Source organism: Nyctibius grandis, chromosome 2, assembly GCF_013368605.1.
Source record: "Nyctibius grandis isolate bNycGra1 chromosome 2, bNycGra1.pri, whole genome shotgun sequence".
NCBI classification, from domain to species: domain Eukaryota; kingdom Metazoa; phylum Chordata; class Aves; order Nyctibiiformes; family Nyctibiidae; genus Nyctibius; species Nyctibius grandis.
In genome coordinates, this window is record NC_090659.1 from 115,409,870 (window position 1) to 115,436,052 (window position 26,183).

A 26,183-nucleotide genomic window follows, 5' to 3' on the forward strand; every position below is an offset into this window, starting at 1 on the left:
TTAGGGTTAAATATTTTATTTCATAATAAGCCTTACACCAGGATCATTAAACATTTTGTGTATCACCCAAATAAGTTACATTCATTCTGAGCTTTCATGCAGTTTTAAAAAAGTTTAATTTCTCAAAAAATAATTTTCAAGTGAGCTGTAATAAACTCTGCATAACCAAGCCAGAACTGTTTCACATCAAGTAAATATTCCAGTTTTCTCTCTTGCTTTGATAGTACAGACCAATTACAAAAGCCCCTCAAAATTTGCACTAATTAAATGGAAACTCACTGAAATTACTGAGACTTTCTGAATACTTGACTAACAGTAGTAATGCTTCAAAGTATGAGTGAGGCCACTGAGCTGAGTTGCAAGAAGTGACAGTTTGCCTGAGAATACTGAAGGATCTTAAATGAAAACCTTGTTACAAAGGGACGGGCCGCCACCGATGAGCATGCAGAACACAAACATGAGGCAGCAAACCCCACGTTCAGAAGCTTAACCACAACTTTTAAGGGGACACAGCATTTATGCAGTCTTCTACAATTTCAAAAAGGTAGTGATATACATCAGTCCTCCTAGCAATGTCAAGGGCCGTTTCATCCAAGTTGTTTTTCAGGTCTGGTTTCACGTAGCGATTCATCAGTAAGAGTTCAAGGGTTTCTCTGCTGTTTTTGTTTCCCGCAGCGATATGCAATGGTGTCAGCAAACCGTTTGTCTGCGCGTTGATGTCCGCGCCCTGCTGAAGTAGGAATGCGGCCACTTTCGTATTGTTCCACTTACAGGCGCTGTGCAGAGGTGTCCAGCCATCCACCGTCTGTGCATGAACGTCTGCCCCTTGGGCAACCAATTCATGTGCGACGTCCAAGTGCCCGCTGTAGGCAGCTCGATGGAGAGGAGTGTACTGATCTTCGTCACGAGCATTAACTGGAGCCAGCTTTTCAGAAAGGAGCCTCTTCACTGTACTCAGCTATTTAAAGAAAACAGGTAATTTAATATGAAACACTGCAAACAAGATGTGTGGCTTTTACTGTTCTGAAGCTTTATGGTAAAAGCAATTTCCATCAGTCTCAAAAAGCCTTAAGTGTAACAAGAAATTTTAAAATTAAAACAGTTACTGTTACTGGGGTGGGGTTTTTTGTTTGTTTGTTGGTTTTGGGTGGGGTTTTTTTGTTTTGTTCTTAAAGAGATACATGAACATTAGAATCATAGAATCGTTTTGGTTGGAAAGGACCTTTAAGATCATCAAGTCCAAACGTTAACCCAGCACTGCCAAGTCCACCATTAAACCACGCCCCTAAGCACCACGTCTACTTGTCTTTTAAACAGCTCCAGGGATGGTGACTCCACCACTTCCCTGGGCAGCCTGTTCCAATGCTTGATAACCCTTTCAGTGAAGAAATTTTTCCTGATATCCAATCTAAACCTCCCCTGGCACAACTTGAGGCCGCTTCCTCTCATCCTATCACTTGTAACTTAGGAGAAGAGACCAACACCCTCCTTGCTACAACCTCCTTTCAGGTACTTGTAGAGAGCGATAAGGTCTCCCCTGAGCCTTCTTTTTTCCAGGCTAAACAACCCCAGTTCCCTCAGCCGCTCCTCATCAGACTTGCGCTCTAGAGCCTTCACCAACTTCGTTGCCTTTCTTTGGACTCTCTCCAGCACCTCAATGTCGGAGGGGCCCAAAACTGGACACAGTATTCAAGGTGCAGCCTCACCAGTGCTGAGTACAGGGGGATGATCACTTCCCCAGTCCTGCTGGCCACACTATTTCCGATACAAGACAGGATGCTGTTGGCCTTCTTGGCCACCTGGGCACACTGCTGGCTCATATTCAGCTGGCCATCGATCAACACCCCCAGGTCCTTTTCCGCTGGGCAGCTTTCCAGCCACTCTTCCCCAAACCTGTAGTGTTGCATGGGGTTGTTGTGCCCCAAGCGCAGGACCCAACACTTGGCCTTGTTGAACCTCATACAGGTGGCCTTGGCCCATCAATCCAGCCTGTCCAGATCCCTCTGCAGAGCCTTCCTACCCTCCAGCAGATCAACACTCCCATTAGTTGCAATGCCCTAGGAGTACCTTTACCTTACACCTTCCCCCCATTCCCTGTGAAGACATAAGTACCTCCACAGGGCTGTAGATGGAGCTTGCGTGTCAGAAAGGCAACGAATGAAAATAAATGTACACAAGGGTGTAATAAGCTATGTAACAAAAATCTTGGTCTTCTCTCCCTCACTTCCAAGAATAAAAAGCCTTTTTTTTCCCATAAAAAGATAGGAAAAGAGTCACCCATTATCTGCATATGGAGTTTTTGAGAAACTAAAGTTTCAGATACACCCTTTCCACCCCAGTTAAAAGGCTTATTTGCCATGAAGAAATAGCCTGGAGTGCTCTCAGTTTATAGATGTTTAAGAAGAGTGCTGTTACTTCAACTTTGAACCACAACCAAAGCTTTTGTTCTGAAAGCTAATCGATCCAGAGATATTTGGGCGGGGCGGGGGGGTGTGTGTGCTACAAAGGGAGATGTTTTACATACAGTGGCTTGCAAAACTGGATCAAAATAGTTCAGAGAGAGGAAAGGAAAGTGCAGGTAAATTTTTGTGGATGAAACTGTAGGTATCTGCTCAAAATACCATTCCTGTCAGTGATACATATGACCAGGATAAATGCCTTACCCGATTGTTTTCAGCTGCCCAGAGTAGCAATTTCTCTGGATTTTTTTCCATTTTTTTTTCTTGCATTTCGTACCATTCCTCACTTCTTTCTTGTTCATCATCGTCATCATCAGACTGCCCTGACCAACAACTCTGAGTTCCTACAGGAATCAAATGCCTGTGCGTCTCTAGCAGTTCAAGTTGGTTAAAATTCTCCATAAACTCTTCAAACTGCTCGCTGTCATCATCATCTTCATCGATCTGCTTGTCTTTATTCATTTTCAGTTAGCATCTGTAAGTAGCAGATACGCAACGGTATTAATAACAAATTTTACTGTTACCCATACACTAATTGTCAACAAAAACTTCTGATGGATGACGCAGGCATCAGCAACACCACAAACAGCAAAACACAAGAGCAGACTCGATCTTCCTCCACTACATGGGGCTTTGCCAGCTCTGTCAGACTCCCCTGTTCATACCCACACAAGAAAGTTTCCCGACGACACCAAGCTGTGCGGTGTGGTCAACACGCTGGAGGGAAGGGATGCCATCCAGAGGGACCTTGACAGGCTTGAGAGTTGGGCCTGTGTGAACCACATGAAGTTCAACAAGGACAAGTGCAAGGTCCTGCATGTGGGTCGGGGCAATCCCAAGCACAAATACAGGCTGGGTGGAGAATGGATTGAGAGCAGCCCTGAGGAGAAGGACTTGGGGGTGATGGTTGACAAGAAGCTCAACATGAGCCGGCAATGTGCGCCTGCAGCCCAGGCCAACCGTATCCTGAGCTGCATCAAAAGCAGCGTGGCCAGCAGGTTGAGGGAGGGGATTCTGCCCCTCTACTCTGCTCCTGTGAGACACCACCTGCAGTGCTGCATCCAGCTCTGGGGTCCCCAACATAAGAAGGACATGGAGCTGTTGGAGCAAGTCCAGAGGAGGGCCACAAAGATGATGAGAGGGCTGGAGCACCGCTCCTATGAAGACAGGTTGAGAGAGTTGGGGCTGTTCAGCCTGGAGAAGAGAAGGCTCTGGGGAGACCTCATAGCAGCCTTCCAGTACCTGAAGGGGCCTACAGGAAAGCTGGAGAAGGACTTTTTACAAGGGCCTGTAGTGATAGGATGAGGGGGAATGGTTTTAAACTGAAAGAGGTAGATTTAGATTAGATATTAGGAAGAAATTCTTGACTGTGAGGGTGGTGAGACACTGGCACAGGTTGCCCAGAGGAGCTGTGGATGCCCCCTCCCTGGCAGTGTTCAAGGCCAGGTTGGATGGGGCTTTGAGCAACCTGGTCTAGTGGAAGGTGTCCCTGCCCATGGCAGGGGGGTTGGAACTAGGTGATCTTTAAGGTCCCTTCCAACCCAAACCATTCTGTGACTCTATGAAACACACCGCGCTGCCCCAGTCTGGTCACGGTGGCACCCTCACACACGCGGTGCGAGGCCGAGCGGGTGCTCGGTACCGCGCACTCCCACACTACGCGTTTTATAAACAAAAGATTGGGAGAACAGCCGAGACCCCAACGCCGCGCTCCTGCCCCTCCCGCGGAGCCAGCCCGCCCCGCGCTCCGCCCCGCCCGACCTTTCCCCTCACGCCCCGAGCCAGGCCCGGCCCGGGAGCACCGGCCTCACTCCCCGCCATCCCCGCGGGGGCCACAGCACCCCGGGAGGGCCTCACCGCCCACCCCGGCACCCCCAGGCTGGCCCCCCACTGCCCCGGCTCTGCCCGCAGGCTGCCGGCGGCCGGCCCCCGCGACACGCCGTCCCTCCGGTCTCCCATCCACGCCCGCCACCCGCCCGGCCCCGCTTAGCTTCGCTCGCGGCCCGCCGCACAAGCGAGCGCACCTGCTGCCGCCAGCACCGGAGCGCTCCAGGGGCGGGGCCACCCGCCGGGGCGGGGCGGGGCCGCCCGCCGGCGGACGCACGCCCACCACCCGCCCCAGGAGCCCTTCCGGCCCGCGCCCGCCGCCGGATGTGACGCCGGCGGCTGCGGGGAGCGGCCCCTGGGCTGACCAACCGGGGCGGCGCGGCGGGAGAGGCGGTGAGGGAGCGCGCGCGCTTTGAGCGGGGCGGCTCTCGCGAGAGCGGCGCCTGGGCCGTGGCGGCGGGCCCCGCCCCTCCCGGCGCCATGGCAACGCGCGGCGGTGGCGGGCGGTGGCGCTAGGCCGCGGGGTGAGGGCCCGGGCCCCCGCGGGAGGATCGCGGCCTCCCCCGCCGCCCTCCCTTCTGAGCAGGGCACGGCCCCGGTGTGCTTCGTGCGCTGGCCGCTGCCCCGCGCTCCTGAGGTGGAGCGGGCCGGTTGCCGCCGCCATTACCGCGCGCCGATGCTGAATCCGGTGGCGGTCGTGCTCGTCCCGGGGTCCCGCTGCCGCCGTGCCCATGCGCCCTGCCTCCTGCCCGGTCACCTTTCGGGGCCTTTCCCGTGAAGTCGCACGTTCCCTGCGTGCCTCCGGGTGGCCTTGTCGGGGAGGGAGGCCTCAGGAGCAGCGCTCCGTTCCCCGGCGGCCGGTGTGAGAGGGCCGGCGCGCCCCACGGGGTAGCCGCGCGTCTTGTGCTATGGGAAATGGTTAAACCAAGCACGGGTCTTTCCTTACCTTAAGGTTTTTTGCAAGCAATAATTACCAGTAAGGGACTGGGTAACTGATGGTTCAGCTCCCTGCGCCCTTCCTTCTAATGCGTTTCTGGTTTTGTCTCTCAGGCTTCACACAGCATCTATGAAGACAGAAACTGACCTCGTGCCCTGACTGACTGAGCTGTGTCCAGAGCCTTTGTGTGAGGAGTCTCGGCACGAAGATGAGTAGCATCAACTCACAGTAAGCTCCCGTTGTCTGCAGATCTGCACCGTTCTGTCCTATCAGATGGCAAGGCTTTTGTGTGTTTGGAATGAGTTAAGAAGAACTCAGGTCATCATTTGTGTTTTTCCTCAGGTCCTGATGATCATCATACTTGCTTTTGTATATATTTAGATTACCAGCGCAAAGAGAGAAATTGAATGTTTGTTCACCAGGTCTTTTTAAAGGCAGAAAACATACAAAAGATTCTTTAGTTTTTCCTTACGTACTTCAGAGAGATGGTGCAGCCATTTACTAGAGTAGGGTGATTGGGATAACCAAATCTTCAAACTAACTGATTTGGTGAAGTGCTATTTGCAGTAAAAGTAGTGAAATGTTTTGAGAATAATACACAAATGATATTTTGATAGAGTTTTATAACAAATCTGCTGTGTATTTAATGACTTTGGACAGAACAGCTTACCTTAATAAAGTCTGTGTTGAAATTCTTCAGTATATTGCTCTCTAACACAAATTTTCCTGTATTATTCAGGGATGATGAAGATACCTTTAAAATACTTATTGCTACTGATATTCACCTTGGCTATTTGGAGAAGGATCCAGTGCGTGGAAATGATACATTTGTAACTTTTAATGAAATTCTGGACCATGCTCAAAAAAATGAAGTAAGTACTGCTTTTTGGAAAGCGAAGGAGTGAGACTGTGGAAAATATGTTCTAAACTGCCAGAAGCTATAAAGCTTAGTCCTGGTGCAATCTTTAGTAATACCAAATTAAATGACAAAATTAAACTATTTATTGCAACCAGTTATGTTTATGTTTTGGTAAAAGGAATGCCTGTTCCTTTGTGAGAGCGTTTTTATTAAACTGTGACCCTTGTTGCATTAACGGTGTTTTCAGATTGCCTGCACCAGTTCCAGTGGTATTTAGAGAGGGTTTGTCACTGCAAGAAGGGAAAATAATTGGGGAGAGTGAGGGTAATGGTACAAAGTCTTCAGACAACTCAGAAAGTGGAAAAAAAAGTTAGAAACTTTTCAGGTGGTGTTTCTATTTTTAAGGATTGAATGTTTCTCAGTCAAATTATTTGTAATTTTGATGATGATATTTTTTTTTCCTAATGCTTTTTCAAAAGCTAGATAGCTACAGAAACTGCCACTAGTACCTTCTCAAAGTAACGTGGCGATAGCTACTGGTTTCTTCCCACTAGGTGCCACAGCAATGAAAAGATAATGTATCTCTTCATGCCTGTCAAAGAAAATGTTCAGGAGCTGATCTGGAGACTTTTACTAAAACACTTCACTGGTATTTTTTTTTTTCAACGCTATCAGCTGTTTTCTCTCATAGCTCTTCATAAATGGGTCTTTTTCAGTTTGTTTTTGTTTTAATGAATAATTTGATTAATGTTTGTTTCATGAGGAAATTAAATGCTGTGTCTGCATGGAACTCCAGGTATGAGGAGACATGTGGAACTCCTTAGAAGAAATAATTTAAACAATTTGCTTAGAAATCTTTCAAGGTAATACAAAATGTTGTATTAAAATAATAGAGCTTTTTGTTACATACAGGTGGACTTTGTTTTATTAGGTGGGGACCTTTTTCATGAAAACAAACCTTCCAGAAAAACAGTACACTCTTGTTTGGAGTCACTGAGAAAATACTGCATGGGTGATCGTCCTGTACAGTTTGAAATTTTGAGTGATCAGGCTGTTAATTTTCATTGTAGCAAGTAAGTATGTTCCTATAAATTATGGTGTAAGCTTTGGTTTGCATATTGGGTGAATATGTTGTGATTTTTATGATTTATATCCTCCGTGACCGGAATGTTGAAGTTTTAGGCCTGTTTGTGTGGGACAGTTTACAGGATGACTTCACTTATCTTTTACAATTTAAGTCTATAAAAGAATGCACCCAATTTTTTGAGAACCTTCTGAATGTATTGTGACATTCGATACATTTATGTCATATATAGTTTCTATACTGCAAGTAAACCAATGTACATGAAGTGCTGTGGTAAGATCAGCAGAGTTCTTTGTGTGTAAACAAAGGCTGTGCAGCCCAGTCCGCTGCTCTTGCACGTACCACACAACATGTTGTACGATTCTCTAAAAAAAAAAGGATCTTTTTGCTACCCTGTTCCCAGTAGAAAGGGCCATTCCAGTCCATGAGTAAGAATCTTCTTATACTGTTCGGCTTAAGCTTATTCATAGCCACTTAGTACTCATATGTGCTGCTGTCGTGATGTATTTGTGATAATGTTAATTTGAAGAGAATATTGGGAATTGTCCACAAATTTGCAGCTATAGTTTAACTTTTTTTTCCTCTTCTTATTCAGGTTTCCGTGGGTGAATTATCAGGATGGAAATCTCAACATTTCTATTCCAATTTTTAGTATTCATGGCAATCATGATGATCCCACAGGGGTAATGATTATCGTAATTGCACTATACTGTTATATTACAAACATAATATTGTAGAAGTAGAGACTTGCATAGAAATACGGTTCTTGGAGAACAAGCTGGTTTTAGTCATTTGCTCCATTCTTCACATAAATGTTTTGTGTAACTTTAGGAATTCTGGTAATTAGTGACGGCAAGTTAAGCGTGACATTAAAAAAGAGAATGGAAAGAAGTTAAGGGATCCATATGAACTATGTTTAAATTCTTAATTTACATAGATTTCTCTCATTGAGAACAGAATCACTTTTCAGGCCAAGAAATCGCAGCCTTCCAGAAAGTTTCTAAAACAAATTCTATCTGTAGAGACTGAAAGCTTTTTTCTTAAAGAAGGGGAATTCTGATACTTTGACTTGTGCATATGCAATTGATATGCGTCTTATATTTTCAAGGAAGATAATCTAATAATGATGAAGTGCTAGTTTAAAAACCAACAACTAAAAGTAAGCAGGAAAAGGACGTTTAGAAAGCAGCAAAGCACATGTGTTGAATTAATTTACATTTTATATCAAATAGCCGTGTATCACGGAGATGAGTGTTTTAACAACGGAAGTTTAACTTTGAACATAGTATGAAGTAGTTAGCTTAACCAGATAATTTTCTGTAGTAGTTTAGATGTTGGCTGTTTGGAGTTTTTTTGGTGTTGTTTTTCTGAATGATTTAATGTTTAATTTCCTGTTCAAATGAAGCAAGACTTGTAAGGAAAAGGGATTTGCTTCTGTACCCATGAGTACTAAAAAAAAAGCTAATATATGTGGCGGTGTTTTTCAACTGTGGAAGTTGCTTAAGGAAAGATATTCTCTCTCCCTTTTGAGTCTGTTTCACTTAGACTTTAAAGACTAATTGTTCTGTTCAAAGTTTTTATATTTGTTTCTTAACATTTTCTACAGGCAGATGCACTGTGTGCGTTGGATATTTTAAGCTGTGCAGGATTGTTGAATCACTTTGGACGTTCAGCTTCCGTGGAGAAAATAGATATTAGTCCCATTTTATTGCGTAAGGGTAGAACGAAAATTGCTCTGTATGGCTTGGGTAAGTATTGGACTGCCAGACTGTGACTAGACTGTTCATGTATTACTGAAGCTCAGTAGGTCTAAATTAAGTTTGAACGAGCATACAGTGCTGTAACAAACATGAAGGTCTAAGGAATGCTAGATTAAACCGTATCAATTCTGTGACAGTGTCAGGTTTCTCCTCCTGCTGCGTTGTCACTAGCTGACAGATTTTTTTTCTTCGCTTTTTTTTTTATTTTAAAATAAATCCTGCAATAGCTTTTATTTCTATACTTTTATTGGTCTTAAATGAACCCTGCTTAAGTTAGCCATAGATAGTGCCTGTGTATCGAGTCAGGGCAGTCACACTCTTAAATTCTCACTGTTGTGTATTAAGCTTACTTCCTCCTGTTTAGGTAAAACTTAAATACTGTATGTTCACATGCCATTTGGGTTATATTTAAAAACATAAACTGTCTGAGCAGAAACCTAATGTATGACATGTCAGTCTGAAGTGGTTCATAAGTAACATCTGTCACAGGTAACATCAGTTTCTTTAAAGAAACTTATGAATTGATGAGTTCCACATTTTAAAGGTGTTCTATGGTGGGTTTTCAACTTCAATTTGTCCCTTTCTGTTTTCTCTTCCACCTTCCCCTCTACCCTCACTTCTTACTTAGAATGGTTATGTTTGACTGCTTTCTGTCTAGTGAAGTTATTAAGATCTTAATTTTTTTCCCCTTATTTTATGTCCAGTCATGAGTGCTTAAACGCTTATTTCCAAGCAACTTTTATAGCTCTAAGTTAAGTCCTAGTTGGCCATGATTTCATACCTTTAATGAGATCCTTTAAAAGCTTGCTAGATGTTCTAAGGGTTAGTAGTGAGGGTTCTAATTCCACAATATAAAAGTTTTCAAAAAGCGTTTGAATTTTTAATACCCAAAATCATTACCGGGAAATGCAGCAACTTTCTAAAGTGTGGGTGTTGCTGCATGAAAATGTTCATGAGACGTTCTTGACTTCAGAATCACAGAATCAGCCAGGTTGGAAGAGACCTCAGGGATCATCGAGTCCAACCATTGCCCTGACACCACCATGTCAACTAGATCATGGCACTAAGTGCCATGTCCAGTCTTTTCTTAAACACAGCCAGAGATGGTGACTCCACCACCTCCCTGGGCAGCCCATTCCAATGTCTAATGACCCTTTCTGAAAAGAAATTCTTCCTGATGTCCAACCTGAACCTCCCCTGGCGAAGCTTGAGGCTGTGTCCTCTTGTCCTATCGCTAGTTGCCTGGGAGAAGAGGCTGACTCCCACTTCACTACAACCTCCCTTCAGGTAGTTGTAGACTGCAATAAGGTCACCCCTGAGCCTCCTCTTCTCCAGGCTAGACTTCCTGGAGAAGGAAGGCTTCTCCAGGCTAGACTTCCTCTGATTTAGAAAGCAGTTGTTCTTATGCAAAATATGTAAACTCCATATGGGATTTTATTGAAATGCATCATGAACCCTGGGTATGGATGGTTGTTTTTTTTTTCCTTATTAAAAACATCAAGGAAATGATCAAACAGTTCAGAAGTACTGCAGACTTTTTCCTGGTGTGTGGAAAAGCACAGACTTTGCAGAATTCATGGTTTATTTCTTGTTTTGTAGAGAATTTCAAAGTATGTTTAAGAACTCCATTGCTACTCAGTAACTCCACCTTACAACAAAATATATTTCTTACTCTGTCAAAAAGAAACAAAACACCTCTTCTTATATTTTTAGGTCTGCCCGTAGTCAGTTGTTTGGCACAGAAAACTGGCAAGAGGTCTCAAACCAGATGTAGTTAATGAAACTGCTTTTAGCAATTGTTTAAAGGTAGATTTCATGTTGAAGTGTCTTATTTTCAGAAGTCTAGTAAAATAGCCAATTTATACTTTGATCTGTTAAAATTCATAATCATGTCTCAGACTTCTTAGGTCATGAAAATGAAGATCTGATCTTGCCACAAAGTTGTGTTCATCGTGGTCTTGTTAAGAGACTTGCTAATAAAAATGCTATAAAATAAAGAGTTGGTTTACCACACAAAAATGATTTAATGTTTTGTTTTGTCGACTCCAGGAGCTATTCCAGATGAGAGGTTGTATCGTATGTTTGTCAATAAACAAGTAACCATGCTGAGACCAAAGGAGGATGAAGATAGTTGGTTTAACTTGTTTGTGATTCATCAAAATAGGTAACGGTATTGAATGAATTATGGTGACTTTTAAACTTATTGTGTAACTTCATTAAACTGCCTTGAAAAGAATAGGTAAGAAAGCCAGCTACACTAGTTGGTGCTTCTTGTGAGTACCTGATTTCTTAAATTTTCCCAAATGAAAGCATTGTTTTACAGCTCTTCTTACAGAAGAATCATAAAAGAAAAGAGTTGAAATAAATGAGTTAGGAATGTTGGGAAATCTCTTCCCCAACTCTTGCAGTTAGGGGCAGCGGAGGGTTTGTAGTGTAATATGCATATAATTAAATCTTGTCTGCTTGTTAGAGCTGAAAGAGATTAAACTTCGTATTGTATTTTCTATCCTTGTTTGAACCATAATTTGACAAGTACCATATCTTCATTTGCACTGCTCTACTTTACAGTTTCTCTTGAACAGAGGATAGGCAGCGTGTGTTCTTTCTGCCTACACACTTCTCCCAGCAGTGGTAGTAGGAACAGGCATAGTTCTTTTCCAAATCCTTTCCTATGATTTTTCCTGAATAAGAGTGCAATCCTCATGTGCAAGTAACATGAGGCAGAAGTAAACAAATATAGCTCAGATAACCCTGTGTACTGATCTCTGTCCAGTAGGCTGAAGGAGCTCACTGCTCCGTCTGCTCTGTCTTCTGGAAAGGGATGGGGTGTTGTGTGTCCCATGTCTGTTTAATTCAGTGGTTTTTACCACACTATTTAAAAAAAACAAAAAAAAAGGCCATGAGGTGCTATAAAAGCATTCACATGGAAAAAACTTAAATCTTCCAAGCCAAATAAGAAGATAAGGGAGATCCAAATAAAAGGAGGGGAGCAGAAAAGAATGAGCTGTGTAATTTGCCTTTTTGTTTAATCAAACACTTTAAACAATTACATAAGGAATAAATGTGAAGAGTACCTGTTATGAAATGTACATCAGATATTTTTGCTGGAGTTTCTGTATCACTTTAAATCACATCACACTGATGTTTTTTTCCTCCTTCACTCCCCCCTTGCCCACCCATGACTGTACACATTCTAATTATTTTTCTCTTTTCTTGAACAGGAGCAAACATGGAGCTACCAACTACATTCCAGAGCAGTTTTTAGATGACTTTATTAATCTTGTTGTGTGGGGTCATGAACACGAGTGCAAAATAGCTCCATGCCAAAATGAACAGCAACATTTCTATGTTTCTCAGCCAGGAAGTTCAGTGGTGACATCTTTGTCCCCTGGAGAAGCTGTGAAGAAGTGTGTGATCTTTTCTTTTTGCTCTTGTTTATGCATTGCTTTATGTCTCATGTGTTGTGTTGAGAAAGGAAAAATACTTCTATTAAGTTTGAAAGGGCTTATGTTATAGTGTGGAGTAGCTTCAGAGTGAGACATAACAAATGAAGTAGATGGAATCAGTGCCTAGAATAACTTGCTTTACTTAGGATTAAACCTAACTTTTGAAGCAAACGGAACTTATCTAAGAAGAGTTACACCCTGATAAATTGGAATACAAGGAACTGTGTACATGTGCTTGTGCATGGAACAAGCACAATCTAAATATAACAGAACTGAGGTTTGGCAGGGCCAACCCTGAAGTACAGATCCAAGAACTTCCTATAGCTTTTAAACTTTTGTCCCTGAAAAGTAAACATGAATTTAAACCAAATCTTTATACCATAGTTCTCTTAAGTTTATCTTCTGTTAAGTTACCTTTCTCCTTCTAGACACATTGGTTTGCTGCATGTTAAAGGGAAAAAAATGAAAATGCAGAAGGTTGCTCTAGAAACAGTGCGAGCTTTCCACATGGAGGACATTGTTCTAGCTGATCATCCAGATCTTTTTAATCCCGACAATCCTAAAGTAACTCAGGCAATACAGTCATTCTGCATGGAAAAGGTAACTTGTCATGTTAACAGTATATAAGTAACAGTGTATGGACAGGGAATGGGATCTGTGACTGGTTTTGAGACTGGGAGATGAGAAATCTTGTGTCTTGCCCCATATTATTTGAGACAGACTTAGGCAGTTTTTCTGTAGGAAGCTAATTTCATGACATTTACTGCAGCCTTTGCTTCCAGCTACCTTGACTGGGGTGACCTATTAAAGTAGGCTGGAACTGCTCTGTGGGGGTCCATATCACCTTTGTACAAAAACTCCTGCCTAAGAGTGGGGCAGCATTGCATGTGCACTTTGGAACCAGCATAAATACACGCACCTAAACCCTGAGAGCTGGGCTGTGCCGTGTAAAGTGGCAGAAATAACTAAGCAGGTTTATTAATTGCTCGTGGTTCTTAGGTCTGTATAAGTCTCTTCCTGCTTTTCCCTGGAACTAGAAGTTTAGCAAAGGATAATGGCTATAAAGTAGAATAGTATGAGTGATGTAGATACTGCTGGACTGTGTTACATCTGAAAGATAAGCCTTTCATTGTGACTTTTGTCTCATTCATTCTTATGGCTTTAGGGTGGATATTGGTACATATGTGTGTTCAGGAATGAGAGCACATCCTATAATTCTTTATTTTTATAGCCCCTCCCTGCAGCTGGATGTATTTTAAGTTACACTTCAAGGGTTCAGGGATCTGGAAGAGAACAAAGTGGAACTGAATTTCTAATTCTGCTTCACAGGTTGAATTGATGCTGGACAACACAGAGAGAGAACGCTTGGGAAATCCACGCCAGCCAGAGAAGCCTCTGATAAGATTACGAGTAAGAAATTGTTCAGTTTGGATTGTGTTGTTTATGGAAAGTTTCCTGAAAACTAGTAAGTGAAACAAATGAGGAACAAGTTAAGAATCTAAGCTGTTATTAGCTATTCTGCTAACATTATTATTAGCTATTATTATGTATTAACTATTCTGCATAGTATGGTAAATCATTAATTTTATGTTGACTTATTTTTTACTTTAATTTTTCCTTTGAAGGGTAGCAAACTCGTCTTGATTTGTGTGACTTCTCTATTTCTGTTCGTTTCATATTTAAATTTTTCCTTTCCTCTCTTAGGTTGATTATACAGGTGGCTTCGAACCATTCAGTGTCCATCGTTTCAGCCAGAAGTACATGGATAGGGTGGCTAACCCAAAAGACATCATACACTTTTTCAGGCATCGTGAACAAAAAGAGAAAAATGGTAATTATAAAGGAAGGAATCATTGGCTTGCTTTGTTTTTCATTCTTCTTCATTTATTTTGTTACCCAGCGCTTGCAAAGCCTTGGTGTCTACCATCTCATGTGTTATAGGAGGAGTAAAGATACATAGTCTCATTTAAGTGTATATATTGCACAAGTATTTTTTTTCTGGGTTTGTCTAAAATTCTGATATTCAGCACAGGATCTTCTGACAGTTCTTCATAAATAATTCCTTTTTCTTTGCCCTCAAACCTTATTGAGTTGCTTATAGTTATATATATAGCCCCATACCAGGCTGAGTACTCCATGATTCTATGCTAGTTACCATGAAAGTCATTAAACTTCTCACTCCTGAGACCTCTCAGAATGAGGTGGTTGGTTTTGGGCACTCTTCAGGAAAAGAGATGGGTGTTGTGCTTTTCCCTTTGTTTTTTAATTTTATTGCTGTAGTAATTAATTTGTTTATACCTGAAATAGTAATTTTAGAAATAATAGGAGGGGATGGGCTTGAGAGATCATAGAATCATATCATAGAATGGTTTGGGTTGGAAGGGACCTTACAGATCATCTAATTCCAACCCCCCTGCCATGGGGCAGGGACACCTTCCACTAGACCAGGTTGCTCAAAGCCCCATCCAACCTGCCAGGGAGGGGGCATCTGCAGCTTCTCTGGGCAACCTGTGCCAGTGTCTCACTACCCTCACAGTAAAGAATTTCTTCCTAATATCTCATCTAAATCTACCCTCTTTCAGTTTAAAACCTTTCCCCCTCGTCCTATCACTCCATGCCCTTGTAAAAAGTCATTCTCCAGCTTTCCTGTAGGCCCCCTTCAGATTCTGGAAGGCTGCTATGAGGTCTCCCCAGAGCCTTCTCTTCTCCAGGCTGAACAAGCCCAACTCTCTCAGCCTGTCTTCATAGGAGAGGTGCTCCAGCCCTCTCAGGTGTTCATATATTTTTAAAAAAGTCTGAATGTACGACAGCATTTTGTTTGCCTTAATTGTGTGTATGAGGTGCTCTTGGCTTGTCTGCTCCAGGTATGTCTCTATTCAAGCATTTGTGCAAAACAAAAAATAGCTGTTCTTATTGTAGCATTTCTCACTGTGCCTAGAATTTTTAATAAGTGGTTAATAGATGTTGCCCAAATACTGGGTTTGTAATAGTTGCTAATGAAGATACAGCTTGCACAAGAACATACTGTGCTAAAGAACTGGTAATATTTCACATTAGTGCATTGTAAGTACTCCAATTCCATTTTCAGGTTGTACTTACACTGTCAGTTTTATAAAGTTCAAAACATGATGTTTCATGATTCTGATTCCTGTGATTCTATGAATAAAAACTGCTTTGAGTTTTTTTTTTAATTATGCTGTATTGATCTTGTTTTATTTTGCTTTGTTGTTTTTTTAATAGTTGTGTAATCTCATTAACATTTTCAAAATACAAGTAGCTACTACATCTGTCATCATGTTTCATCAATACATTTTAATTTTCCTCCTTAACATGCATCTCGACTTCAGGAAGGGAATGTAAAAAGAATACCATGATTCTTTGTGTTGCTTTGGTTGATAACCTCTAATACAAGGGAGGTGGCTAATAAAGCAGTCAAAATTTTCACTACATGTGCATGTAATGCTGTGCTTCAGTACAGGTGGTGTTAAGACTTCATGAGTTCAGAAGTTGTTAGTGTTTCTTTTGCTTGTATAACAAGGCTAACAAAACAGTGTTTTGTGCTTGCATGTGGCAGATGTCTGGAAGCAGTCTGTCGTCGCTTCATATTACTTTACGTGGTATGTGGCAACCTCAGCTGATTATCTCATTCTTGCGTTGTTCCTACCTTGCTACCTGAGGATGGGGGGCAGCCTTAATGAGCTATGAACATTTTCTACTGAAAATCAGCGTGCTTTGGAGGAAAATTTCTTCTCTAGTGACAGTGTTACTTATAAAAAAATCCTTGTGCTTTGATGGGTCCTTTGATTTTCTTCTGTTTGTGGTCTTCTAGAGTTCAATTATAATAACCTTCAGGACATAGTGTTCAATTTATAATTCCAGACATTTGTTAGTTAGAAGAACACTTTGTATCTGCTAGAGGTGGAGTTGTCTTGTACAATTATTGCATCTGTTATGTTTACCTGTGTCACCAGACAATAGACTCTACAGTAAACCTTTACATATAAAAGGGACCACAACTCTTAAGAGGCCTATATTAACCCTTTTTCCTAGTACTGTCAGCGGGATGATAATAATTAAAAGCTGCAAACACAAGTGACAGTGCCACTGTGCTTTTCTGTTCTAGACAGTGATCTTAATTTTGGAAAACTGGTTAGCAGACCTTCTGAGGGGATGACACTGAGGGTGGAAGACCTTGTAAAGCAGTATTTTCAGACAGCAGAGAAGGTATCAAAAATCATTAATAAGCATATATAATACTTATTACTAAGAAATTATCTGTGCTGTGGTTTAGACAAAACAGGCTGCTGTTTAAACATTGCTGTCCATATGGGGGTTTCATTCTCACAGTGTCTCTTCTTACTGTATTGGGAAGGACGGTGGAGAAGCGAACGGCTGCGAAACATCACCAGTAACATCTACTTTTACTCATTAGTGTCTGTAGTAATATCTTAATGTAGAATATCTTGATGAGTATCATCTCACTTGATGAACTTGTGAGAACTATTGATATTTACAGAATTGCATTTCAATAGACTTCTGCTTAATAGCTCTTAATGCTTCATAATAATAATTTGCCCTGCTCTTTAACTGCCATTTTTTAATGTCAGAATTTTACAGTAAAACTAAGTAATTTAGCATCTGTAATAGTTCAGGGCCTGTTTTTAATAGCAACAAGTTTAAAAATATTTTAATAATAATTTTTATGTCCCTGCAAGTTGATCTTAACTTTAGTTTAAAAAAGGCAGGGGAACTAGGAAAGAATACAATTTACCTTCTCTCCTCTCAGCAATACATATCAGACAAATTATTTTAGCTATGACTAGCACTGTAGTTTCTTTACTGTTTATGAAAGTTCTTTCTTTGCGTCTGGAAAATACTCTGTTAGGTAGGTGCAATATGCTAGTAGCAAGAGGGTTGTAACTCTATTATGATGAGTAACACGTTTGCTTATTGCTGTGCTTTTCTCTGAAATCTTCAATGCACATTACTGTTTTTGGAACCAACTTAACATAATATTTATCTGAAACAGCAGGAATATTACTCGCTTTCTTTGATGGCAGATGCTTCTTAACAAAATGTTTTCCCCAATTATAAAGAAAGTACAGCTTTCACTTCTAACTGAAAGAGGAATGGGAGAAGCAGTGCAGGAGTTTGTGGACAAAGAGGAGAAAGATGCCATAGAAGAGTTGGTGAAATTTCAGCTAGAAAAAACACAAAGGTTTCTTAAGGAGCGTCGCACTGATGCAGAGGAAGAAAAAATAGACGAGGAGGTAATATTCTGTTAATGTTACTTCCTTAGTAGAGGTCAAGACAGACAGTAGAAAACACAGTGCTCAAACCTGGTTTAATAGATTTTACGCTGTGTGGAGCATGTGCAACACTTGCCTCTAGTAATTTTCTGGAATTAATAAATATGGTGATGAAGTTTCAAATGCATAGTTCAAAAGCTTGCATTGAAAACAGGGTCTAGGTATGCTTATGCTGATTCTCACTTTATTTGCACATGCATGCGTAGAAAAGATCTGTCACTCTAATGTATGTAGAACTCTTTCCCCACCCCCCCATGAGACACATGGTAGACATAATCTCTTCTTAGCTTTTTCATATTGGCTTCTTTCTACCCCCTCCTTTCCAGTTATTCATATTTCACTGTCCCTTATTGCCAAATTACATATACTCTCCTTCTCTTGAACATAGTATCTCCTACTTTTCATCATGTCCCAAGCATTTTTCTCCCCAGTGATGTAGCTCCAGTTATTCATAGAATGTGAGATTGTTAAACTGTTGGACAGCATGAAAAGGCTCTAAACAAACTGTTCCGTTATTCTTGCACTCTTTGTCGCCTCTCACATGAGCCTCTCACATGAGCCTGACTTAACAGTTCAATGATCAAGACTTCTCACTTACTGTGTTTTGATTATTGTATGCAATGAACTGTTATTTTGATGGGAACTCTTTTTTTTTTTTTTTATTCAGGTGCGAAAATTCAGGGAGAGTAGAAAAAAGAATACCGAAGAAGAGGATGAGGAAGTTCGTGAGGTAATTCCTTTGAATTTTGAACATAGGCTGAAGAATGGAATGGTGACTTCTGCATATGAATGAAGTCACTTAGCAATACTTCAACACTGTACTTGCCAAAAAGTGCCTGTCTGCCTAGGGAAGATTAGTAACTCTCTCTAAAATCTTCCTTGGTATAATATGTGCCTAAGCTACCGCTCAGTTTGGCTTTTGGGATCTCTTTTCTTGTGCAGATTTGTGAACCTGTATGTTCAGTTGTTCTTGCTTTGAACTGAGGTTAGACCAGGCAGGTGACCTTCAGAGATCTGTCAGATTATACTATTTGTGATCTCATCACCAGTGCACATGTGGATGGGCTGTATTGAGTGGTATTACTGGAACAAATTGGTATTCTTGGTAAACCTTTAGGTACTATTGTCCTCATCAGCAGTCTTAGAGTCTGAGATCTCCCAGATTCATATCTAGATTGCGTATGTCTTTCCAAAGAGAATTGCTAACCACTGACAGTGTTGGTGTTCCTTTATCTTTGCAAGCTCTGTGGGACTGGAATGAAATTTTGAGAAAAAAGGACACCTAGGGTGAGATTCAGTTCTCCTAATCTGAGATATCTTCACATGAAGTAGTCATCTTGAGCGCCCAGTGTCATCAATGAAGATCAAGTCAATGGCGCCCAGAGGGTGATTCCTCTGAGCAAATGTACATAGCTGACATAAGGTGGCCTGAACTGTTCACCAAGCTGCACTGACGGTGTGTCATATTAACTAGCTCCATTCTGTTATCAGAGCTTAGCTAACTACTTTATACGTCCATATCTAAATTAAATAGGCTAAATACTGTCCCTGCTTTTTGACAGACTTCCTTGCCTTCCATAATGCTGTGGATTTGGGTCTTCCAAGCCTCAATGGTTTAGAACTATATATCACAACTAGGATTTAACAACGGTGCATGTCATCACTTAAGATTCTTTTTCCTATAGCGTTTATTGTTCCATTTCAGGCAATGACCAGGGCTAGAGCCCACAGATCTGAGGATTCAGTTCTTGTCGCAGCCTCCAGTGATGAAGAACTCATGGATACAGGGATGAAAGGCACTGGTGATTCAGATGATGGTCTTCCTGCAACACTGAGCCGAGGGAGGGGTCGGGCAAGAGGTAGGGCAAGAGGACAAAATTCAACAACAAGAGGTTCATCTCGAAGAGGAAGAGGTAAGAAAATCTTCACATTCTTTGTGCTGCAGTTACTGACTTTTTATTCTTTAAAAGACTACTCTCTTCTGATGCTTCCATCAAGTGGAGATTTGTTGCTTAAGGACTCCAACTGCAAAAAACAATATTCATAAATATTTTTGGTATCATATTACATACAGTTGACTGCCTTACAAGGCTTAAGTTGTGACTTTTTCACAGAGTGATTAAAAGAAAACTCTTGCTTTCCAGCTATGGAAACATAGTAGACCCTTAAAAGATGCGTTATTGGGAAGGTCTGTGCAATGAAGTGCATGGGTAAACCTTTGTTACTGCTGAAGGTAATGGATTTGATCAGTGTATGGAGGAGGTACAGGTTGTCTCTATCCTAATGCAATTTACAAGAGACTTCATTGTTTCTAGTGACTGAGAAAATGGGAAGTGTTTCCTAAGCAAAATGAAATAAATAACTCCTCGGCTATGTGTGATTGTGCACTTTACAGTGATGGGGGTACTTCCATTATATACATGTAGTTCCATTATATGTATGTACTTTCATTATATATAAATATATAGAATCATAGAATTGTTTTGGTTGGAAAGGACCTTTAAGACCATTGAGTCCAACCGTTAACCCAGCACTGCCAAGTCCACCAGTAAACCATGTCCCCAAGCACCACATCTACACGTTTTTTTAAATACCTTCAGGGATGGTGACTCCACCACTTCCCTGGGCTGCCTGTTCCAATGTTTGATAACCCTTTCCGTGAAGAAATTTTTCCTGATATCAAATTGAAACCTCCCCTGGTGCAACTTGAGGCTGTTTCCTCTCATCCTAAGTAAAAAATGAAAAGATGGGGTCTTGCAGTAATATACTTCTTTGAGTTGTCTCACTAATAAGAGCAGGATGAGCTGAAACAAAGGCAGTCATCTTAGGACTAATTTGGTTAGTGCTTTTAAACTAGTTCTATGAGCATGTGCTCCAACCCTGTTATGATCCCATCAGAGCAGGGGCGTGTGTGTTAAGAGGCTGTGTCTGTGGAGCTTCAAACACTTGACCCAGAGTAGTTCTTCTACATGTAAGAAGGGCTGTGATTCAAAGAAGAAAGTGAAGGAATGAAGAGGAATGTAGGTGTTAAAGTGACTTCCCACTCAGTAATTATAGACTAAAGGGAAAAAAAAATAACCACTGAACTGATTTGCATATTATTATCCCTGCAGGAAGCACTAGCCAAGAGTCAGCTACCAGCAGCAGAACCTACAAGCCTGTATCCATGCCTCCCAGGAATATGTCTATCATGGATGGTAAGCCTTCAATCTCTCCATTACTCTAATCTGCTCTCTCAAATTGTAATGAAGGTGTTTATTTTATGATAAAGTGCCTTAGTTGCCTTTATTTCTATTAGTCCAGTTCAGCTGTGAGAGATTCTTTTGGTTCTACTGAAATAGAATAACTGACAGTGATGAGAGAAAGAAAAATGTGGGGAGGGGAGGAAGAATAGTGGTATCTTGCTGTCATGGGGTAAAACGAATTGTGTCAGGAGCTTGTGACTAGAACTGGATAGGGAACATCTTGCTGTATGCAGTTCCTTAAGGAATAAGCGTAGAAGGAATGTGACTTAATAGCGCCTATTTTATGCAGAATATTCCTCAGTGGTAAAGTGAATTTGAAATTAATCAGCAAATTACCTAAATTTTAAATTGGTCAGTAAATGACCTAAAATACAGCAGAGAAATCAATTTTAGCAGGTATGTTGATGTCTCAACTGTTCAACATACACATACAGGAATAGCAATTACAGTAATATTTTTCTCTTCCTCTTAACCAAAGCTAATTATGGTTTTTCAGCCAGACTGGAAAGCACCTGCTGCTGCACAAAGGGTTAGATCCCTGGGTTGTCAGACTCTAGCAAAGGCTTAATTTATGTTTTGGTTTGGGTTTGCGGGGTTTTGTTTGCTTGTTTTACAGGGTATTTTGCAGAGGAAATGCATGCTAAGCAGGTATTAAATAAAAAGAATGATATAATGTTGTTTATGTTTTATTGTGTGAGCACTTTAAAAGTATTACATTTGTTTGAATGGAGGCAGGTCCCTGCTCGGGGTGGCAGGTGAATCCCATCCCGACCTTCCTCCCCTCCCCACGTCCCCCTGCAGAATAGGTATGAGGTGCTGGAGCCTGAGCGTCTTCCTGAGTGTCAGGAAGACATGAATCTAGGTGAAAGACCCTCTACGGGACTACGTGAACAGAAGCAACCGAGTAAGAGGGTTGCAACCAGCTCCAAAAAGGAGAAAAGAAAAGTAATTGTTATAGGCGACTCCCTGCTAAGGGGAACGGAGGGCCCCATATGCAGGCCAGACCCGACTCACAGGGAAGTCTGCTGCCTCCCTGGGGCTCGGGTAAGGGATGTTGCCAGGAGGATTCCTCAACTGGTGAGGCCCTCTGACTACTACCCACTATTAGTATTCCAGGTGGGTAGGGATGAGATTGAAGAGAGAAGTCCCAGGGCAATCAAAAGGGACTTCAGGGCCCTGGGGCGTTTGGTAAAGGGGGTAGGTGCGCAGGTGATATTCTCTTCCATTCCTTTGGTATTTGGTGAAAATAGGAAAAAGACTATGAAAGTACAACAGATTAATATGTGGCTAAGAGACTGGTGCCGTAGGTGAGATTTTGGGTTCGTTGACCACGGGGCGGCTTTCATGGCACCGGGCCTGCTTATGCCGGATGGGGAACAGCTGAGTCAGAAGGGGAAAAGGGTTATGGCCCATAAGTTGGCAGGGCTGGTTAAAAGGTCTTTAAACTAGGTTCTATGGGGGAGGGGGATAAGACCAGGGCAGCCACAAATGAACCTAGGGGTGACAGGCCTGCGTTGGGGGCAAGGCCGCTAGCCCAGCTGAAGTGCGTTTACACCAATGCACGCAGTATGGGCAACAAACAGGAAGAGCTAGAAGCCACTGTACAGCAGGAAGGTTATGATGTGGTTGCCATCACAGAAACGTGGTGGGATGACTCTCATGACTGGAGTGCAACTATGGATGGCTATAAGCTCTTTAAGAGGGACAGGCGAAGCAGGAGAGGCGGTGGGGTAGCGCTATATGTTAGGGAGTGCTTGGACTGTGTTGAAATTGAGGAAGATGGTGAGGATGACAAGGTTGAATGTTTATGGGTGAAGATCAAGGGGAAGGTCGGCAGGGCGGACATTACGGTGGGAGTCTGTTATAGACCACCCAACCAGGATGAGCAGGCGGATGAGGCATTTTACAAGCGGCTGTCAGAAGCCGCCCGGTCGCCAGCCCTTGTACTCGTGGGCGACTTCAACTTGCCAGATGTCTGCTGGAAATACAACATGGCAGAGAGGAAGCAATCTAGGAGGTTCCTAGAATGTGTGGAGGACAACTTCCTCATGCAAGTGGTAAATGAGCCCACTAGAGGAGGGGCCCTGCTTGACCTGTTGTTTGTGAACAGAGAAGGACTAGTGGGAGATGTGAGGGTCGGTGGCCGTCTTGGGAGTAGCGACCACGAAATGTTAGAGTTTTCGATAGTGGGGGAAGTAAGGAGGGGCAAGAGTAGAACTTCTGCCTTAGATTTCCGGCGGGCAGACTTTAGCCTGTTTAAGAGGCTGGTGGACCGAGTCCCTTGGGAATCGGTCCTGGAGGGCAAAGGAGTCCAGGAAGGCTGGACATGCTTCAAAAGGGAATTGCTAAATATTCAGGAGCAGGCTGTCCCAGTCTGTAGGAAGGCAAGCCGTTGGGGAAAAAGACCGACCTGGTTAAACAGGGAACTTAGACTAGAACTTGAGGAAAAAAAGAGAACCTACTTGCTCTGGAAGAAGGGTTGGGTAACTTGGGAGGTCTATAGGGACGTGGCCAGGTCGTGTAGGGAGAAGATTAGAAGGGCCAAAGCTCAATTAGAGCTTGATTTGGCTGCTACAGTCAAAGACAACAAAAAAAGCTTTTACAAATACATCAACAGCAAAAGGAGGGTCAAGGAGAGCCTCCACCACTTGCTGAATGAGGAGGGTAGTGTAGTGTCAGGGGATGAGGAAAAGGCAGAGGTGCTCAATGCCTTCTTTGCCTCGGTCTTTAATGTCAAGACCGGTTGTCCTCAGGAGACTCGACCCCCAGAGCCTGAAGTTAGGGACTGGGGGCTGTGTGGACCTCCCATGATCCAGGAGGAGACGGTTACTGACCTGCTGTGCCAGTTGGACACCCACAAGGCTATGGGCCCGGATGGGATTCACCCCAGAGTAATGAAGGAACTGGCAAATGAACTTGCCAAACCACTCTCGATTATCTACCGGCAGTCCTGGTTAACTGGAGAAGTTCCAGCTGACTGGAAATTAGCAAATGTAACGCCCATCTACAAGAAGGGTCGGAAGGACAATCCAGGGAACTATAGGCCTGTCAGCCTGACCTCGGTGCCAGGCAAGGTGATGGAACAGATCATCCTGAGTGCCATTACATGGCACATGCAGGACAATCGGGGCATCGGGGCCAGCCAACATGGATTCATGAAAGGCAGGTCCTGCTCGACCAACCTGGTCTCCTTCTATGACCAAGTGACCCGCTTAGTAGATGAGGGCAGGGCTGTGGATGTAGTCTATCTAGACTTCAGTAAGGCGTTCGACACTGTCTCCCACAGCATCCTCCTGGACAAACTGGCTGCCCGGGGCTTGGATGGGTGGACTCTTAAATGGGTTAAAAACTGGCTGGATGGCCGAGCCCAGAGAGTGGTGGTGAATGGGGCAAAGTCCAACTGGCGGCCGGTCACTAGCGGTGTTCCCCAGGGCTCAGTTCTGGGGCCGGTGCTGTTCAATATCTTTAGAGATGATCTAGACGTAGGGATTGAGTGCACCCTCAGCAAATTTGCAGATGACACCAAGCTGGGTGGCAGTGTCAATCTGCTGGAGGGTAGGAAGGCCCTACAGAGGGATTTGGACAGGTTAGATAGATGGGCCGAGACCAACGGCATGAGGTTCAACAAGAACAAGTGCCGGGTCTTACACTTCAGCCACAACAACCCCATGCAGCGCTACAGGCTGGGGGAAGAGTGGTTAGAAAGCGGCCCGGCAGAAAGAGACCTGGAGGTGCTGATCGACTAGTGATAGGACAAGAGGGCACAGCCTCAAGCTTCGCCAGGGGAGGTTCAGGTTGGACATCAGGAAGAATTTCTTTACAGAAAGGGTTATTAGACATTGGAATGGGCTGCCCAGGGAGGTGGTGGAGTCACTATCTCTGGCTGTGTTTAAGAAAAGACTGGACATGGCACTTAGTGCCATGGTCTATTTGACAGGGTGGTGTAAGGGCAACGGTTGGACTCGATGATCCCTGAGGTCTCTTCCAACCTGGTTGATTCTGATTCTGTTTTATTCTAGCCTTTAAGTCTTTGAAACCAGAGCCCTCCTTGAATTCATCTAAATCTTACTCTGAGGTAAGAAGCATCTTGCACAAGTGAAGTTGCACTGCCTTTTGCTGTCTTCTGATTTGAAAAATAAATATATGGTCAAAACGTTAGCCTAATCAGCAGATGTTCCCAAGCTGTCAGTTCCAGCAGTAAGTGTCTGCATGTTAATTTGTAGACCTTTTGTACCCTTTTTAGTTATGAGGCTTGTCTGAGAAAAACAAAGACCATGTTTGAGTGGTGACCATAGTCCAAGATACAGAGGGTCTATACATGAGTATTTTTTGAGGGTTCTGCAAGTTCAAAGATCTGAAGAGCAAAACTTGTGCTGTATTTGTACATTGTACAGTTCTAGCCTGGAGGCCTGTCAAGTGTATATTTTAACTAAGTAGGTATATAGTTGGAAAAAACCCCAAAGGTTCTATGCTATAGTACTGTGGTATTATGCGGTATATCTCTGTAAGAATAAATTCTGTGAAAAAGCTTTATAAATTATATTTTTTTTTCAGGATATTATAGATGATGATTCCGATCTAGAAGACGTTTCTATTGCTCCTTCTTCCAAAGTAAATCAAAGGTCGGTGTGTTTGCTCAATGAATGCTACCACGACTGCCTTATTTCTGATTGACAATCAGCAGAGTCCAGGGTCTGATCCACTACCTGAAAAAACAAATTTTTAAGAAAGTCATAACACCACTTAGAGAATTTATATAAATTTTTGCCTATTAATGTGGATGATTTTTCTATAACAATAAATTGGTCTACTGATTGGGATAAGCTAGGACAGAGCTTTAGAATTAATATGTTAGTTTGAGAATTTGAATAGTTCTACTATTGTTATTTCTGTTCATTCTTAATCTTCTGTGTTGGTGGTCCACGTCTAAGTTGAAGGGACAGTTATTGGAATGGCTGGTAATTGAGAACATGCTGATGCTTTTTTTTCCTCTTTGTATGTTTGAAGGTTGTCAACTACATCTTCACTTCGAAAAAGAGGTTCACAAAGCCAAACACCGAAAGGAGTTGATTTTGAGTCAGATGAGGTATGGTATATAGTGTTTTTTTTTTTCTTTTATTTCATGTAAGTTTCTATAGCTTACTGTTTTATAGCTATTTGAATAAAGCACTTTACAGTAAAATTGAGGGTGTTTTTCCTCCCCCCCACACTAACAGGGCTAGATTATTACAACCAGCTTTAATTAGAATATATACGT

General features: G+C 42.5%; 2 protein-coding genes across 5 annotated transcripts in view; one reads left to right on the forward strand and one right to left on the reverse strand.

The window, feature by feature from the left end:
- ANKRD49 (ankyrin repeat domain 49) lies at positions 1-4,596 on the reverse strand. Its single transcript, XM_068425576.1, has 3 exons — positions 4,484-4,596; positions 2,664-2,934; positions 1-958 (listed from the first exon to the last, which is right to left on the reverse strand). The coding sequence occupies exons 2-3, from the start codon at positions 2,919-2,921 to the stop codon at positions 500-502; spliced, it is 717 nt and encodes a 238-aa protein (XP_068281677.1). The 5' UTR covers positions 2,922-2,934; positions 4,484-4,596; the 3' UTR covers positions 1-499.
- MRE11 (MRE11 homolog, double strand break repair nuclease) overlaps positions 4,594-26,183 on the forward strand; it is a 24,007-nt gene continuing 2,417 nt past the window's right edge. The window contains exons 1-19 of one of the 4 annotated variants that reach the window (XM_068425572.1): positions 4,594-4,679; positions 5,337-5,451; positions 5,963-6,095; positions 6,995-7,155; positions 7,762-7,849; positions 8,773-8,914; positions 10,976-11,090; positions 12,148-12,333; positions 12,801-12,972; positions 13,702-13,782; positions 14,077-14,203; positions 16,496-16,596; positions 17,469-17,642; positions 18,349-18,411; positions 19,387-19,594; positions 20,795-20,878; positions 24,946-25,001; positions 25,481-25,548; positions 25,934-26,012. In XM_068425572.1, coding sequence (XP_068281673.1) covers positions 5,432-5,451; positions 5,963-6,095; positions 6,995-7,155; positions 7,762-7,849; positions 8,773-8,914; positions 10,976-11,090; positions 12,148-12,333; positions 12,801-12,972; positions 13,702-13,782; positions 14,077-14,203; positions 16,496-16,596; positions 17,469-17,642; positions 18,349-18,411; positions 19,387-19,594; positions 20,795-20,878; positions 24,946-25,001; positions 25,481-25,548; positions 25,934-26,012 — 2,058 coding nt within the window. In that variant the 5' untranslated portion in view covers positions 4,594-4,679; positions 5,337-5,431. Of the gene's footprint in view, positions 4,680-4,751; positions 4,811-5,167; positions 5,239-5,336; positions 5,452-5,962; positions 6,096-6,994; positions 7,156-7,761; positions 7,850-8,772; positions 8,915-10,975; positions 11,091-12,147; positions 12,334-12,800; positions 12,973-13,701; positions 13,783-14,076; positions 14,204-16,495; positions 16,597-17,468; positions 17,643-18,348; positions 18,412-19,386; positions 19,595-20,794; positions 20,879-24,945; positions 25,002-25,480; positions 25,549-25,933; positions 26,013-26,183 lie in introns of those variants that run through there. The other 3 variants (XM_068425573.1, XM_068425574.1, XM_068425575.1) reach the window with 3 other exon arrangements.

Bases quoted from the DNA above. Each gene is read 5' to 3' on its own strand.
- ANKRD49 (XM_068425576.1), bottom strand. From the start codon at position 2,921: ATGAATAAAGACAAGCAGATCGATGAAGATGATGATGACAGCGAGCAG. The intron at 959-2,663 runs GTAAGGCATTTA...TTCTTTAAATAG, and splicing joins GGGCAGCTGAAAACAATCGG to CTGAGTACAGTGAAGAGGCT.